At 40.2% G+C, this 12,431-nt stretch overlaps 1 protein-coding gene across 2 annotated transcripts in view; it reads right to left on the bottom strand.

Annotated features, from left to right (window-relative positions):
• Positions 1–1,765: 1,765 nt before the first annotated feature.
• The window catches only part of SCG5 (secretogranin V), a 63,776-nt gene continuing 53,110 nt past the window's right edge, over positions 1,766–12,431 (bottom strand). For both annotated transcript variants that reach the window (XM_081293299.1, XM_081293300.1), the window contains exons 5-6: positions 5,669–5,722; positions 1,766–1,862 (exon numbers count right to left, since the gene is read on the bottom strand). In XM_081293299.1, coding sequence (XP_081149425.1) covers positions 1,767–1,862; positions 5,669–5,722 — 150 coding nt within the window. In that variant the 3' untranslated portion in view covers position 1,766. The remainder of the gene's footprint in view (positions 1,863–5,668; positions 5,723–12,431) is intronic.

Genomic DNA, 12,431 nt, shown 5'->3' with positions numbered 1-12,431 from the left:
TCCTTCCCTCCCTCTCTCTGTCTTCCTCCCAGCAAGCAGCAAGAACAGAGGCAATTCTCTTCTAGATTGCCCTGCTGTAAACTCCTCTGGGGCAGCCTGTATCCTCATGCTGGGTAACTGCTCCTGGGGGCCTCCAGTGGGCTGTACCCACAGTGGGAGTTCAATCAGGACTGAGGGTTGATGGCGCTAGCCCCGTGTGCCTGCCATTCTGGCTACTGTACCACACATGTTCTTCTTTTGTTCTCCACATGTCTCTGGGGTGGTTACAACCGACTTCTTAGTTTCAAAGATCCTTGGCTGGAGCCTTGTGGAAAGGCTGATAGACTGTGACCTCCAAGTTTCCTTTCTTTTTCCATGAAAATCACTTTTTCTTCCAGACACTTAGGCCCCTGCCATCCAATTTACCAGCCCCCCAACCAAATTTTCTCTCCCACGGACATCTCTGCTACTTCCTTCCACAATACCCCAGGAAAACTAGTCTACATTGTTATTTCCAGGCCAATGATTTCCATAAACTACTCTTACCTTTTAACCTTTAATTTATCTTCTGAAAAATGGGGGACAGACTTCTTTGCAACAATATTGTCCAATCTCTGTCCTTGTAGATATGGATTGACACTCTGAAAAAAAAATATGGTGTGGAAAATTTCAAATATATGTCCAAATATAGAGATAGAAGTACAATGAATCCCCATATGCTTAGTACCCAGCTTCAACTGCTCTCAATTTATGACCAATTCTGATTCATCTATACTCTAAATTCTCTCCCCTACAATCACTACCATTGGATTATTTTAAAGCAAATCTAAAACATCATGTCATTTCATTTGAAAATAATTCAATATTTATCCCTAAGAGATAAAGTTTCTATGGAAAAGAAAAACAGACTTAGTGCCATGTAACAACTAAATAGCAAAAAATATTCAGTCATTATTCAAACTTTCCCAGTTTTCTGATCAATGTTCGTAAAATTTGACTTGAGTTCGAATACAAATAAGACCTACATACATTTTGTTTAGTTTATACGCCTCTACAGCCCTTTAAAAATCTAATATTTCCCATGGTGTACCCTCCTGCCATGTATTTGTTGAAAAAGTTAAATTACTTGGCCTGTAAAGTCTCCCTATTTGGGGATTTTCTGATTATTCCCAGTGGTGTGTTGAGTATTTTCAGTTCTACCATCTGTAAAGTGGGGATATTACATGCCCCATTTACTTCACAGAATTACCATTCAGATCAGATAAGATTATATATCTCACAGTGTTCTATTAATCAAAGAAAGTGTTTTTCACAATGCTCTAAAAAACAACAACAACTTCACACACCAATGCTTGCATACACATTTATTAAGAAACAGCCAAGTGTCAGCCCCTCCCCTTGAGTACAAACTTCTTTATTGGTGTGTAATAAGACCCAAGGGTTGGATGCACTACATAATCAAAATCAAATGCCAGCTTTTTACAGACTCAGCCAAAACAGCACAGCCCCAAACACCATTTTAAACTGCATGAAATCTGAGCATTTTGAAGTCTTGTTTTTTTTTATTGTACTCAACTTATACATTTTAATTTTAATGTTCATTGCAGATCCACATAAAAAGGAGTTCTTAAGTAGTAGAAAGCAGAGCTATCACTGTGCAGGACAATGCACATACAGCTGCTTCATCCATAATTATCTATATAAGAAACATGCTTCCATTCACAGGGGCTCTAATAATGCATGCAATAAGCAGCATGGGGGAGGGGATTCCAACCAGCATCTTCTCTTTACTCTGGATTCTTATCTTCTTCTGAAAAATGGGGGACCGACTTCTTTGCAACAACATTGTCCAGTCTCTGTCCTTGTAGATATGGATTGACACTCTGAAAAAAAATATGGTTTGGTATTATATGTGAGTAACAGATATAACTATCTCAAAAAAGAAGTAAATGAGAACTGTTTCTTGCCTATTGGGTTAACAATAAGCTAACAATGATATCTACCACCTACCAAGTGATTACTCCAGTGTACTATTTTATACCTCAGTGGCCTATGAAACACCATTTGACAGATTATGACATCATACAACCGTAGTTACTTATCAAATGCAATGCGGTCCTTAAAATTTTTTTTTTTGCATAAAAATTTGTGGCAGACCAGCTAATGAGCTCTTGCTACTAACTTAGATACCAAGCCCTAGATTTTTAAAAAATCCATTATTCTATGGCCCTACTAAGGTGAAAAAGGGAACATGGGATGCATTCAATTATTGTACAAGAAGAACATTCTAGGGATTGGTGGGTATCTCAGTGGTAGAGTGCATGTATGCTTAGGCCATGGATTTGACCCCCACTCCTCAAAAAAAGGATGATTTTTCTAAAGTGGAGGACAGAGTAGGACCAAATGAGAATTGGCATCTGAAGACTGGGAAGAGATCATCCTGTGATTGTGAATGATTTTTCCTTGCCACAATATACACTAAGGAGAGGTCATCAGGGCCTCTGGAATCCCTCCCTCAGCAAATTCAAAAGCCAAAAGAAAGAAGGAAACTATGGCTGTATTGACATCTCCTTTATTTTTGGATTCAAGATTCCATACTCTGAAATCTTGATATTCTGAATGAGTCAAGGTTTTCCCATTCTGTCTGTAATACATCTTTTTTTGGGGGGGAGCGGGGGGGGTGTTGGATTTGAACTAACAATTGGAGCTTTACAACAAAATCTTTAGCAAGCAAATTTCAAATAGTTTGGAAGATATTTGTTTATTGAAGTTGCCTTCTAGTAATGGAACCAAAATATAAGAAAGAAGCTGTGGTTACAAATGATCAGCAATCTCATAGTATGATAAGCCCCATGAACAAATGGAAACAGTTCACAGGTGAGTCTCTCTTTCCCATGGGAAATGGCCTGCCATTGATGCTCTTGAAAGATAAGCAGACATTCTCCAAAAGAAAATAAAAGGAACCTCATCCATAAACGTCTTTTCACATTATGTCTGATAAAATGAATGATCCAACTCACTCTTGCAAAAATGCATCATTAACAAGGTGAGAATTGCAAAGTGAGCAAAGTCCTCATATATTTGAAAAGTGATGTCACAAACAGATAATCATCTCTAAAATACTCTTTAATACTTTTGGGGGATTGTCAACTAGAGCGGTCTGGCCTACCCTAGGGGATAGTATCAGTATCTTGGGGTAAGTGGAACACTGGACTGTAAAAGCACATTCAATATCATATTTTCTATTTAGTAATAGCATTTATTCTGAAAATTGTAACATTTTGAAAGAATATGAGATGGTCATGTTTATCAAACATGGGATTAAAAAACCAATAAATTGCTTAAATAAGATAAATAGTAGATATTGAATATTAACAAGATATAGCTTAAGAGTAAAAAATTTTTCAAAGTCATCTAAAGGTGAATTGATCTTTTTTTTAATGAAACAAATAGAAAGTAAGTAAGTATAAAAGTCACATAAAGCCACCTGGCACTCAGCTGGAACTTCAGGGGACTCCTTCTTGATAAGGGACTTTTGTGGAAAAAAGTTCCACTGTCCAGATCAAGAAATGTCAAAGGCTGAAGATAAGGGGGAAGAAAATTGAGGGGGAAAAGGAGTCATCCCTTGAACTTTTGGGGTAAATGTTTCACTATTAGGATTAAATCCAACACTTCAGAGTAATAATAATAAAAGCTTTGGTTTTAATTAGGTCCTGAACTCAAGAGTGTTTATGTATTTATCTTCTCACTTGGATGAGAGACTAGTTAGGCTACACAGAGAATCTTATTTCCATTTCACAACTGGAAGAGCCATGGGGAATGGATCCTTGCTTGGGCTGTCCTCTGGAAACTCACAGCAGATGCTTAGCTTCACTGGAGCAAGCCTTGATTTTTCAACAAAGCAAGCCCATAATTTCTTCCTATGGATTCATACTCCAGGGAGTGGCGAAGGTCTTCACTCAAAATGGGAACACCTCAAGTTGGGAACATCCTGATGAGGGGACAGTAGCTTCTGTTTCCCCATCAGTCTGAAGAGGCGCAGGGCTTATGGCATGAGAATGAGTCTTTATAAATGCCTGAGAATAGGAAGAACTTGATACTTTTGGGTCAAAGTGACCCTTATTTTCCTAAATTCTACCCCTTTCCTATGTGGAAGACATTGAGGCCAAAGTAAAATCCGTTATAACATGTGTCTTAGCCAGATTTCTGAGTTTTGGTAATCACTGTTGTCTTGGAAAAATGACCTAGATTGTGACCCACAGTCATTCACTGAGTCAGGGCTGAAGGAATGGTAGGCCAGGAAGTCCAGCCGATTAAAGCTGCATGCTAAGTTATTCATTTTGGGTCAGTCGCTGGTCTTATTTGGAAATGTCCTTGTGCCACGGGGAGATATTCCAGCCATCTTCCTGGTAAATTATGTGTATTCTGAGCTCCTAGAATAGAATTTCTTGATGTTCTCTCAAGAACACATTACACCCTTCCTATCACCATCTGCCATTGGAAGCTGTAATCACTAAGAAAAACCTCCAATAACCCTGTTAACTCTCCCAACCAAGATGTGTTTCCAGATGTAAGAACTTTCTGCTTCTCACATAGGAAACTGGCTGTGGGTAAGCACAGGGGCTTTAACTGTCTGTTGAAGGAGCCTAAGGATTAATATTGAGGCTGGAAAATCCACACCTCTTAGAGCACTCTCTGACTGACTTTGGCAAAACTATTCAGAATGGCTATAATTAGCACTGTCCAGATTCCCAAATTTTGCCAGAATCCAGGTAACTTCGATTCTGAATAAATGGTCAGTGGCCTGTGGATGTATGGTTTCATTTGTATGTTTTAATTAAAGTGGTTAGTATTTTGTAGTACTTTACTATGTAATAATGTGATTTTCCACTTCATCTGATCAGGAAAAAAGAGACAAGTGCCCAGGACCTTCTATCTAATAAGGTACCAGTGGATTAACAGAATACACAGATAGATCACTTATCATGTCTCCATGCCATAAAATGCAATGGAAACTCGAAGCAGATTCAGCATTCAGCTTTACACAAGGTGACCACATACAAGTGACTAGGCAGTAGCTAAATGTAGAGCACCCAGACCAAGGTCCCATCTTGGGCAGCCCTGGGATAATTAACAACTGAGCCTGCAGTAAACTCAGCAGTCAGCAAACCAACCCCATAGGTCCAGTGGGTTTTATATCCATCTGGTTAGGCCACAAGAAAAGATATGTGTAAGGAATGAAGTTTGACTCATCTCATCATTTGCTCCCACACTCCTTTTGACTAATGGCTGGAGCATGCAGTTCAATGCTTCCTTTTTCTTGCCTTGTGTTTTTACCTAATTGAGGCAGATATGTGAGCAGTCTTCTTCCCTGGCCCATAGACCCTTCAAGGTAAGACAGAGCCCCGGGTTCTCCCTGCATCTTCCACCCAGCTGGGAGGACTACAATGCACATTTCCTGTCTGGATGGGAGGTTATGGGCATTCCACTGAAAACTGTGTGCCTAAGCTGGAGAAGCCATCCCAGAAGCCAAGGGTGGACTTTCTGGGCATGGCCCTTGTCACACCGGACCACTGTACTGTTCCTCAGGATTCTGCTACTTTCCAGCAACTGAAGCCTCCAGCTTGTCAACTGCCCCATTCAGAATATGCAAGACATCCCGACACCACCCCAGCAGACCAAGAGTTACCCTCCGCCTGCGTCTCTGTCCTCCCTTCATCTTCTCGTAGAGGAGTTTCTTGCTCTAGAATGGGGAGAAAAGAAAACATCAATGCCGGAAGTATGGATCAAATTTGGCGAATGTCTGTTTTAAAAGCAATACTTGGTGTGTGCCCTGGATATTTGCATACACATATTTTGGAAACAAAGCTAGATGAAAGGAATGTCATGTAGAACGATAGACCACAAGAGAAAAGCGGGTGGCTGTGCAGCTTTCCATAAAGTCCCCTGCAATGCCCTGAGGCACACAGTGTCATCAGCAATCCCATAAACAGGAAAGCATGACAGTCCAACATACCAGGGCGCTGGAAACCCATCTCCTCACTGTGAACAGCCTTGGATTAAAATAAATAATTTTATCTCGACATCTAACTCCCCTTTTTATGAACTGTGCACATACATAAACTGTTCTCAAGAGCCGTGTCTGACTATTAACATCAAACCCTGTGTAAATAAACAGACGCTGACTTCTGCGGCCATCCTTTCTGTGGCTCCAGTCAGTGGCCCCAGTCAAGACAGTCAGAAAGCCATTTGGTCTGTAACATTTTTATAATAGAGTGAACCTTTTAAAAACTGCCAAAAAAACTTCTTGGCAGAAAGCAAAGTTATGTTGGGGCAGGGGGGAGGCTCCGTTACCGCAGTTTGTATAAGTGTTTCCACATATTGCTGTATTTCAAACACACAGTGGACTTAAATGAGCTCTAGAATATCAGACACATGCTTCACAGATTTCCTTCTATTGAGATTATAAAAGACAGAGCACTTGACCTGAAGGCAGAACGGGAGAAGGGGATTTGGGAGTTTCACTTGTGTTGCTTTATTTATTTGGTTTTTTAATCAGAAGGGAAATAATGTACAAAAGAGGTGATTCATCTTGCTCTAAGTGAAATACCTTGATATTGACTTTACAAAAAAATAAAAGGAGACGACAGAGTTCTGGAGAGGAACAAGTTGATACAGCGCTTGTATCCTCTGGGCTGTCTGGTTAGAAAGGATTTTTCAATGGTAGATTTGAAAGTGAAAATGACAAATGCCAAGAATGAGCTTCATCATTTTATGTTCATTAAAATCTACCCCGCCTGCAATTGACAATGCATATTCCTGGCCCAACCTCAACTATGCAGGGGCTGAGCCAGGAGTGCAGGAGCCTTCACTGCCAAAACCCAAACTGGCTGTGGCCTCTACCTCCTGCTCAGCTGGGGGATGGATCAAGTTAATATCAGAAGGGAGAAAAGACAGACCTGCTGATGGTTCCCTCAAGGCAGGAAGATATTGCAGTGGGGCTCCCTACCGTCTGTGAATGTAAACAACTTATACTGCACAGAGAATGTCCTAGGTGTTCCTTCCAGAGCTAAGGAAGGGAGGCTGTGGGGAAAGCGGGTGAGAACAGGCACCACTGTGTTCAGCTGCCTGAGCTAGAGGGAGCACAGAGGAACCCAGAGCTGGTGTCATAGGGTAGAGTGCCAATCAGCCCTGGCACAGTTCCTCAGGGCCACCATCAGAGTAACTACACCAGCATTAGTTGAATCTCTTATAGAAGATCTCAGGGTAGATGACACCCACAGAAATGCAGAAGAGCTGGCAAGTCTTCTTCTCAAAGAAGGTGTCTGCATTTCCCTCAGAGCTGGGGTGAGGACTAGCAGGGTATTCTTCCCCACCCCTGCAGGGAAGTGGCTGGAGCATTTGCCTCTATCCCTGCTATTGTCTGGATTTAACAACAGGGATTGGTAGGTATAGTGTGGGTCAAAAACATATTTTTAAAAAGCTAGATTGGGCACCTGTAATCCCAGTGGCTCAATTTAATGAGGTCCTAAGCAACTTGGTGAGACCCTGTCACAAAATAAAAAATAAAAAGGGTTGGGGATATGGATCAGTGGTTAAATGCCTCCAGGTTCAATCCCTGGAACTAAAACCAACCAAACATTAAAAAAAAAAAAAAAAAACAGAATGAATGAGAGAAAATCAGCTACCTCTTTTGATACCTATTGGAGAAGAAACCAGTCACACCTTCTGATACCCATTCACTGTGATTCCTTGAGTAGTGGGGAGCCTGCTTTTTATGTGAGTAGTGGGTTTAAGTTCATTAAAAGGGCTTTCCATTGTGCCATCAATATTTTGGACATTTGCTCAGTTCTGGGTTTCAAATTCCATTCCTAAATGAAATGGGGGTTGGAGGGGCTTCTTGGAGAAATATCTGATTCCAGGGTTATGGCAGAGACAGTATGAGGACAAAGAAAATTGGAATACTTCATTAGGTTAGCAAACAAGGAAACACCCAAGAAAATGATAGAGTCATGTTGGAAAGAAAGAAAAGAAGTCAGCCTGAAGGGACTCCAACTGACCAAATCTAGGACAGTTCAAACATCAAAATTAGCAGTTACAGGAATGCATGCTGATACTAAATAAATAACATACCTATAGACCGATGATAGATAGATAGGTAGGTAGGTAGATAGATAGATAGATAGATAGATAGATAGATGAAAGACAGACAGACAGAAGGGAAGCAGGGAAAACACTTGCTTAGAGTAGCATGCCAACTAGTAAATTCAGAAAGAATAGGAGAGTAAGAAAAATCACCATTTTGCAACCACCATAGTAATAGCTGATTCTGGGAAGCATCAGCAGTGGATACTAAATTGGTTGGTTAAAATTTGAATGGAGAACAGAATATTTTTACAGTCCAAAAGTATTTTCCCACAGAGTAACTATTCATTTCAAAGTGGAAAATGATGATTTTACACTGGAGAAATGTGGTAGACAACACTTTAGCAAAGTGAACAAAGTTAAAACCACCAATTGTGGGACCAACTGCCATCATGTGCTTCCCTGGTGTAAAATACATGGATAGCATGCATGACTATGCAGAAGCTAAAAAAGTTTAATAGATGTAGAGAATAGAATGGCTATCAGAGGTTGGGAAGGGTGTGGGGAGGGGAGGTGGAAAGAAGATGACTAATGGGTTACAGGGGTGCAGTTGGATGGAAGGAATAACTGCTAACATTCTATAGCACAGTAGGATAACCATGGTTGAACAAAATCCATACATATTTTAAAATAGCTAGTAGAGAGGATTTTGAATGCCACCAAATGATTAATGTTTGAGGTGACAGATAAGCCAATTACCCAGATCTGAATCATCACACATTAGATATGTGACTTGAAATGTCCCACTGTACCCTATAAATATGTATAATTATTATGTGTCAAATGGAAAATTTAAAGTACAAATTTGTCTTGTACATATGGTCCTAAATTCTAATCTTTGGCTCTGATACCCTGTATAAGCCTGAGACAAACCCCAACTGAGGACATTCAACTTTTCAAACAAGTTGAAATCATGAAGGCCAATGAAAGTCAGGAAGGGTTCTTGACCCTCGTTTGTCCTGTGGCTCAGACTCCAGTCAACTAGTGGAAGAGAGAAGCATTTGCTTTTTGAGACAGCTTTTTCCAAAGTGAAAAATGCTTAGCAGTTAATGTGTAAAAAGAACAGGACTGACATCAGCAGCAGCCAGCCACTGGTCACAGCCCCTCAATGTTGTAGTTACACACGCTGCCTGAAGGGGAACCAGTCCTAGATGGGATCCCTAAAGATTGCTGCGCGGGACACTTTATGAGCGACGAGCCATGAAAATACAGACAGCTTCTCATTGTATTGTATTTACTATTGTATTGTATAATATAATCACTATTATTAGTCACCAATGTATTCCCATTATCTAACATGGAGCCCAGAAGACATCTGATGTGCATTTAATAAATGTGTCTTGTTGCATTAACAATGAGAGAGGCATGCAGGAAACAGGACAGACACTGATTATTTGTAATATATGAATCACTGCTAAAGATGTAGCTTAGCTCCAGCTAATGTCAAAAACAGGGGCTACTAGCACATAAAGAAGCAGGGTTTTGTGTTGCAGTTCTACTGTCAAAGATATTTGCTTTATGAACTAAAGGATAGTTGAGCTGAAGACAAGCTTGAGACTACCCTGTATAAGCGAGGAGGCAAGTCTGTGTGGTCCCAGTTTAGAAGGGCAAGACAGACTCATTCACACTTCCATGTGGAGGCCAAGCAAGTCCTGTTTTATTGCTGGGTGGTAATTATAAAATAAACAAGGAAACTTAAGTTCACACAAACACATAATTATAGTTGATAAAAGGTGTTAAACACTGTTCCTGGTCATTGATCTATGATCTTACTTTTGTCTGGTACGTATGGTCCTAAATTCTAATCTTTGGCTCTGATGCAGACAAAGAATGAAAATGAAGGAGAGAAAAACAAGTCAGGATTTAGAGAAGGCAGCAAAGAGAATAAGGGAGAGTGGTTGGCCTCTTACTGGGAGTCCATGGAATATGGTGAGAGAAATCTAAAAAGGATTTGAAGAGGAGGTAATGAAAGTTGGAAAGTGGGAAGTTTCCCTCTCTCTCACTCCATCACACCACCCACTAGGCTCTTTGCCCTCACTTGGACCTTCTCTTGGTCTCCTTTCTTCCTTTCGCTCATTTGCGTCTCCCAATTAGGCTGGATACCTTCCCACCTGGGACTTCAGTGCTACCTTCATTAGTGCCTTCACTTCTTTCATGGCTAGCATGTCAATTAGTCACCCTGGACCTCAGACCTGGGTCTTGCTTTACCCTTATCCTCCATCTTTCCCAGAATTTCACCTGGTCATAGGAACACGCCTGGGATACGAAGCTAAACAATGCTAAGCTAAATTTATTTGCATGCCATTCATCTCAACAACAAGATTAATCTTTAAAAAAAAAAATACTTGGGAATCAACCTAACAAAAGAGGTGAAAGATTTATACAATGAAAACTACAGAACCCTAAAGAGAGAAGTAGAAGAAGATCTTAGAAGATGGAAAAATATACCCTGTTCATGGATAGGCAGAACTAACATTATCAAAATGGCGATATTACCAAAAGTTCTCTATAGGTTTAATGCAATGCCAATCAAAATCCCAACGGCATTTCTTGTAGAAATAGATAAAGCAATCATGAAATTCATATGGAAAAATAAAAGACCCAGAATAGCAAAAACAATTCTAAGCAGGAATTGTGAATCAGGCGGTATAGCGATACCAGATTTCCAACTATATTACAGAGCAATAGTGACAAAAACAGCATGGTACTGGTACCAAAACAGGCGGGTGGACCAATGGTATAGAATAGAGGACACAGTAACCAATCCGCAAAACTACAACTATCTTATATTTGATAAAGGGGCTAAAAGCATGCAATGGAGGAAGGATAGCATCTTCAACAAATGGTGTTGGGAAAACTGGTAATCCATATGCAACAAAATGAAACTGAATCCCTTTCTCTCGCCATGCACAAAAGTTAACTCAAAATGGATCAAGGAGCTTGATATCAAATCAGAGACTCTCTGTCTGATAGAAGAAAAAGTTGGCTCCGATCTACATATTGTGGGGTTGGGCTCCAAATTCCTTAATAGGACACCCATAGCACAAGAGTTAATAACAAGAATCAACAAATGGGACTTACTTAAACTAAAAAGTTTTTTCTCAGCAAGAGAAACAATAAGAGAGGTAAATAGGGAGCCTACATCCTGGGAACAAATTTTTACTCCTCACACTTCAGATAGAGCCCTAATATCCAGAGTATACAAAGAACTCAAAAAATTAGACAATAAGATAACAAATAACCCAATCAACAAATGGGCCAAGGACCTGAACAGACACTTCTCAGAGGAGGATATACAATCAATCAACAAGTACATGAAAAAATGCTCTCCATCTCTAGCAGTCAGAGAAATGCAAATCAAAACCACCCTAAGATACCATTTCACTCCAGTAAGATTGGCAGCCACTATGAAGTCAAACAACAACAAGTACTGGCGAGGATGTGGAGAAAAGGGTACACTTGTACATTGCTGGTGGGACTGCAAATTGGTGCGGCCAATTTGGAAAGCAGTTTGGAGATTCCTGGGAAAGCTGGGAATGGAACCACCATTTGACCCAGCTATTGCCCTTCTCGGACTATTCCCTGAAGACCTTAAAAGAGCATGCTACAGGGATACTGCCACATCGATGTTCATAGCAGCACAATTCACAATTGCTAGACTGTGGAACCAACCCAGATGCCCTTCAATAGATGAATGGATAAAAAAAAATGTGGCATGTATACACAATGGAGTACTATGCAGCAATAAAAATGACAAAATCATAGAATTTGCAGGGAAATGGATGGCACTAGAGCAGATTATGCTTAGTGAAGCTAGCCAATCCCTAAAAAACAAATACCAAATGTCTTCTTTGATATAATGAGAGCAACTATGAACAGAGCAGGGAGGAAGAGCAGGAAGAAAAGATTAACATTAAACAGAGACATGAGATGGGAGGGAAAGGGAGAGAAAAGGGAAATTGCATGGAAATGAAGGGAGACCCTCATTGCTATACAAAATTACATATAAGAGGTTGTGAGGGGAATGGGAAACTAAACAAGGAGAGAAATAAATTACAGTAGATGGGGTAGAGAGAGAAGATGGGAGGGGAGGGGAGGGGGGATAGTAGGGGATAGGAAAGGTAGCAGAATACAACAATTACTAATAGGGCATTATGTAAAAATGTGGATGTGTAACTGACGTGATTCTGCAATCTGCATTTGGGGTAAAATTGGGGGTTCATAACCCACTTCAATCTAATGTATGAAATATGATATGTCAAGAGCTTTGTAATGTTGTGAACAACCAATAAAAAAATAAAATAAAA

Source organism: Spermophilus citellus (assembly GCF_964194105.1).
Source record: "Spermophilus citellus genome assembly, chromosome: 4".
NCBI classification, from domain to species: Eukaryota; Metazoa; Chordata; class Mammalia; order Rodentia; family Sciuridae; genus Spermophilus; species Spermophilus citellus.
The sequence above is the reverse complement of the archived record's forward strand: the minus strand, read 5'-3'. Positions and strand labels throughout refer to the sequence as shown.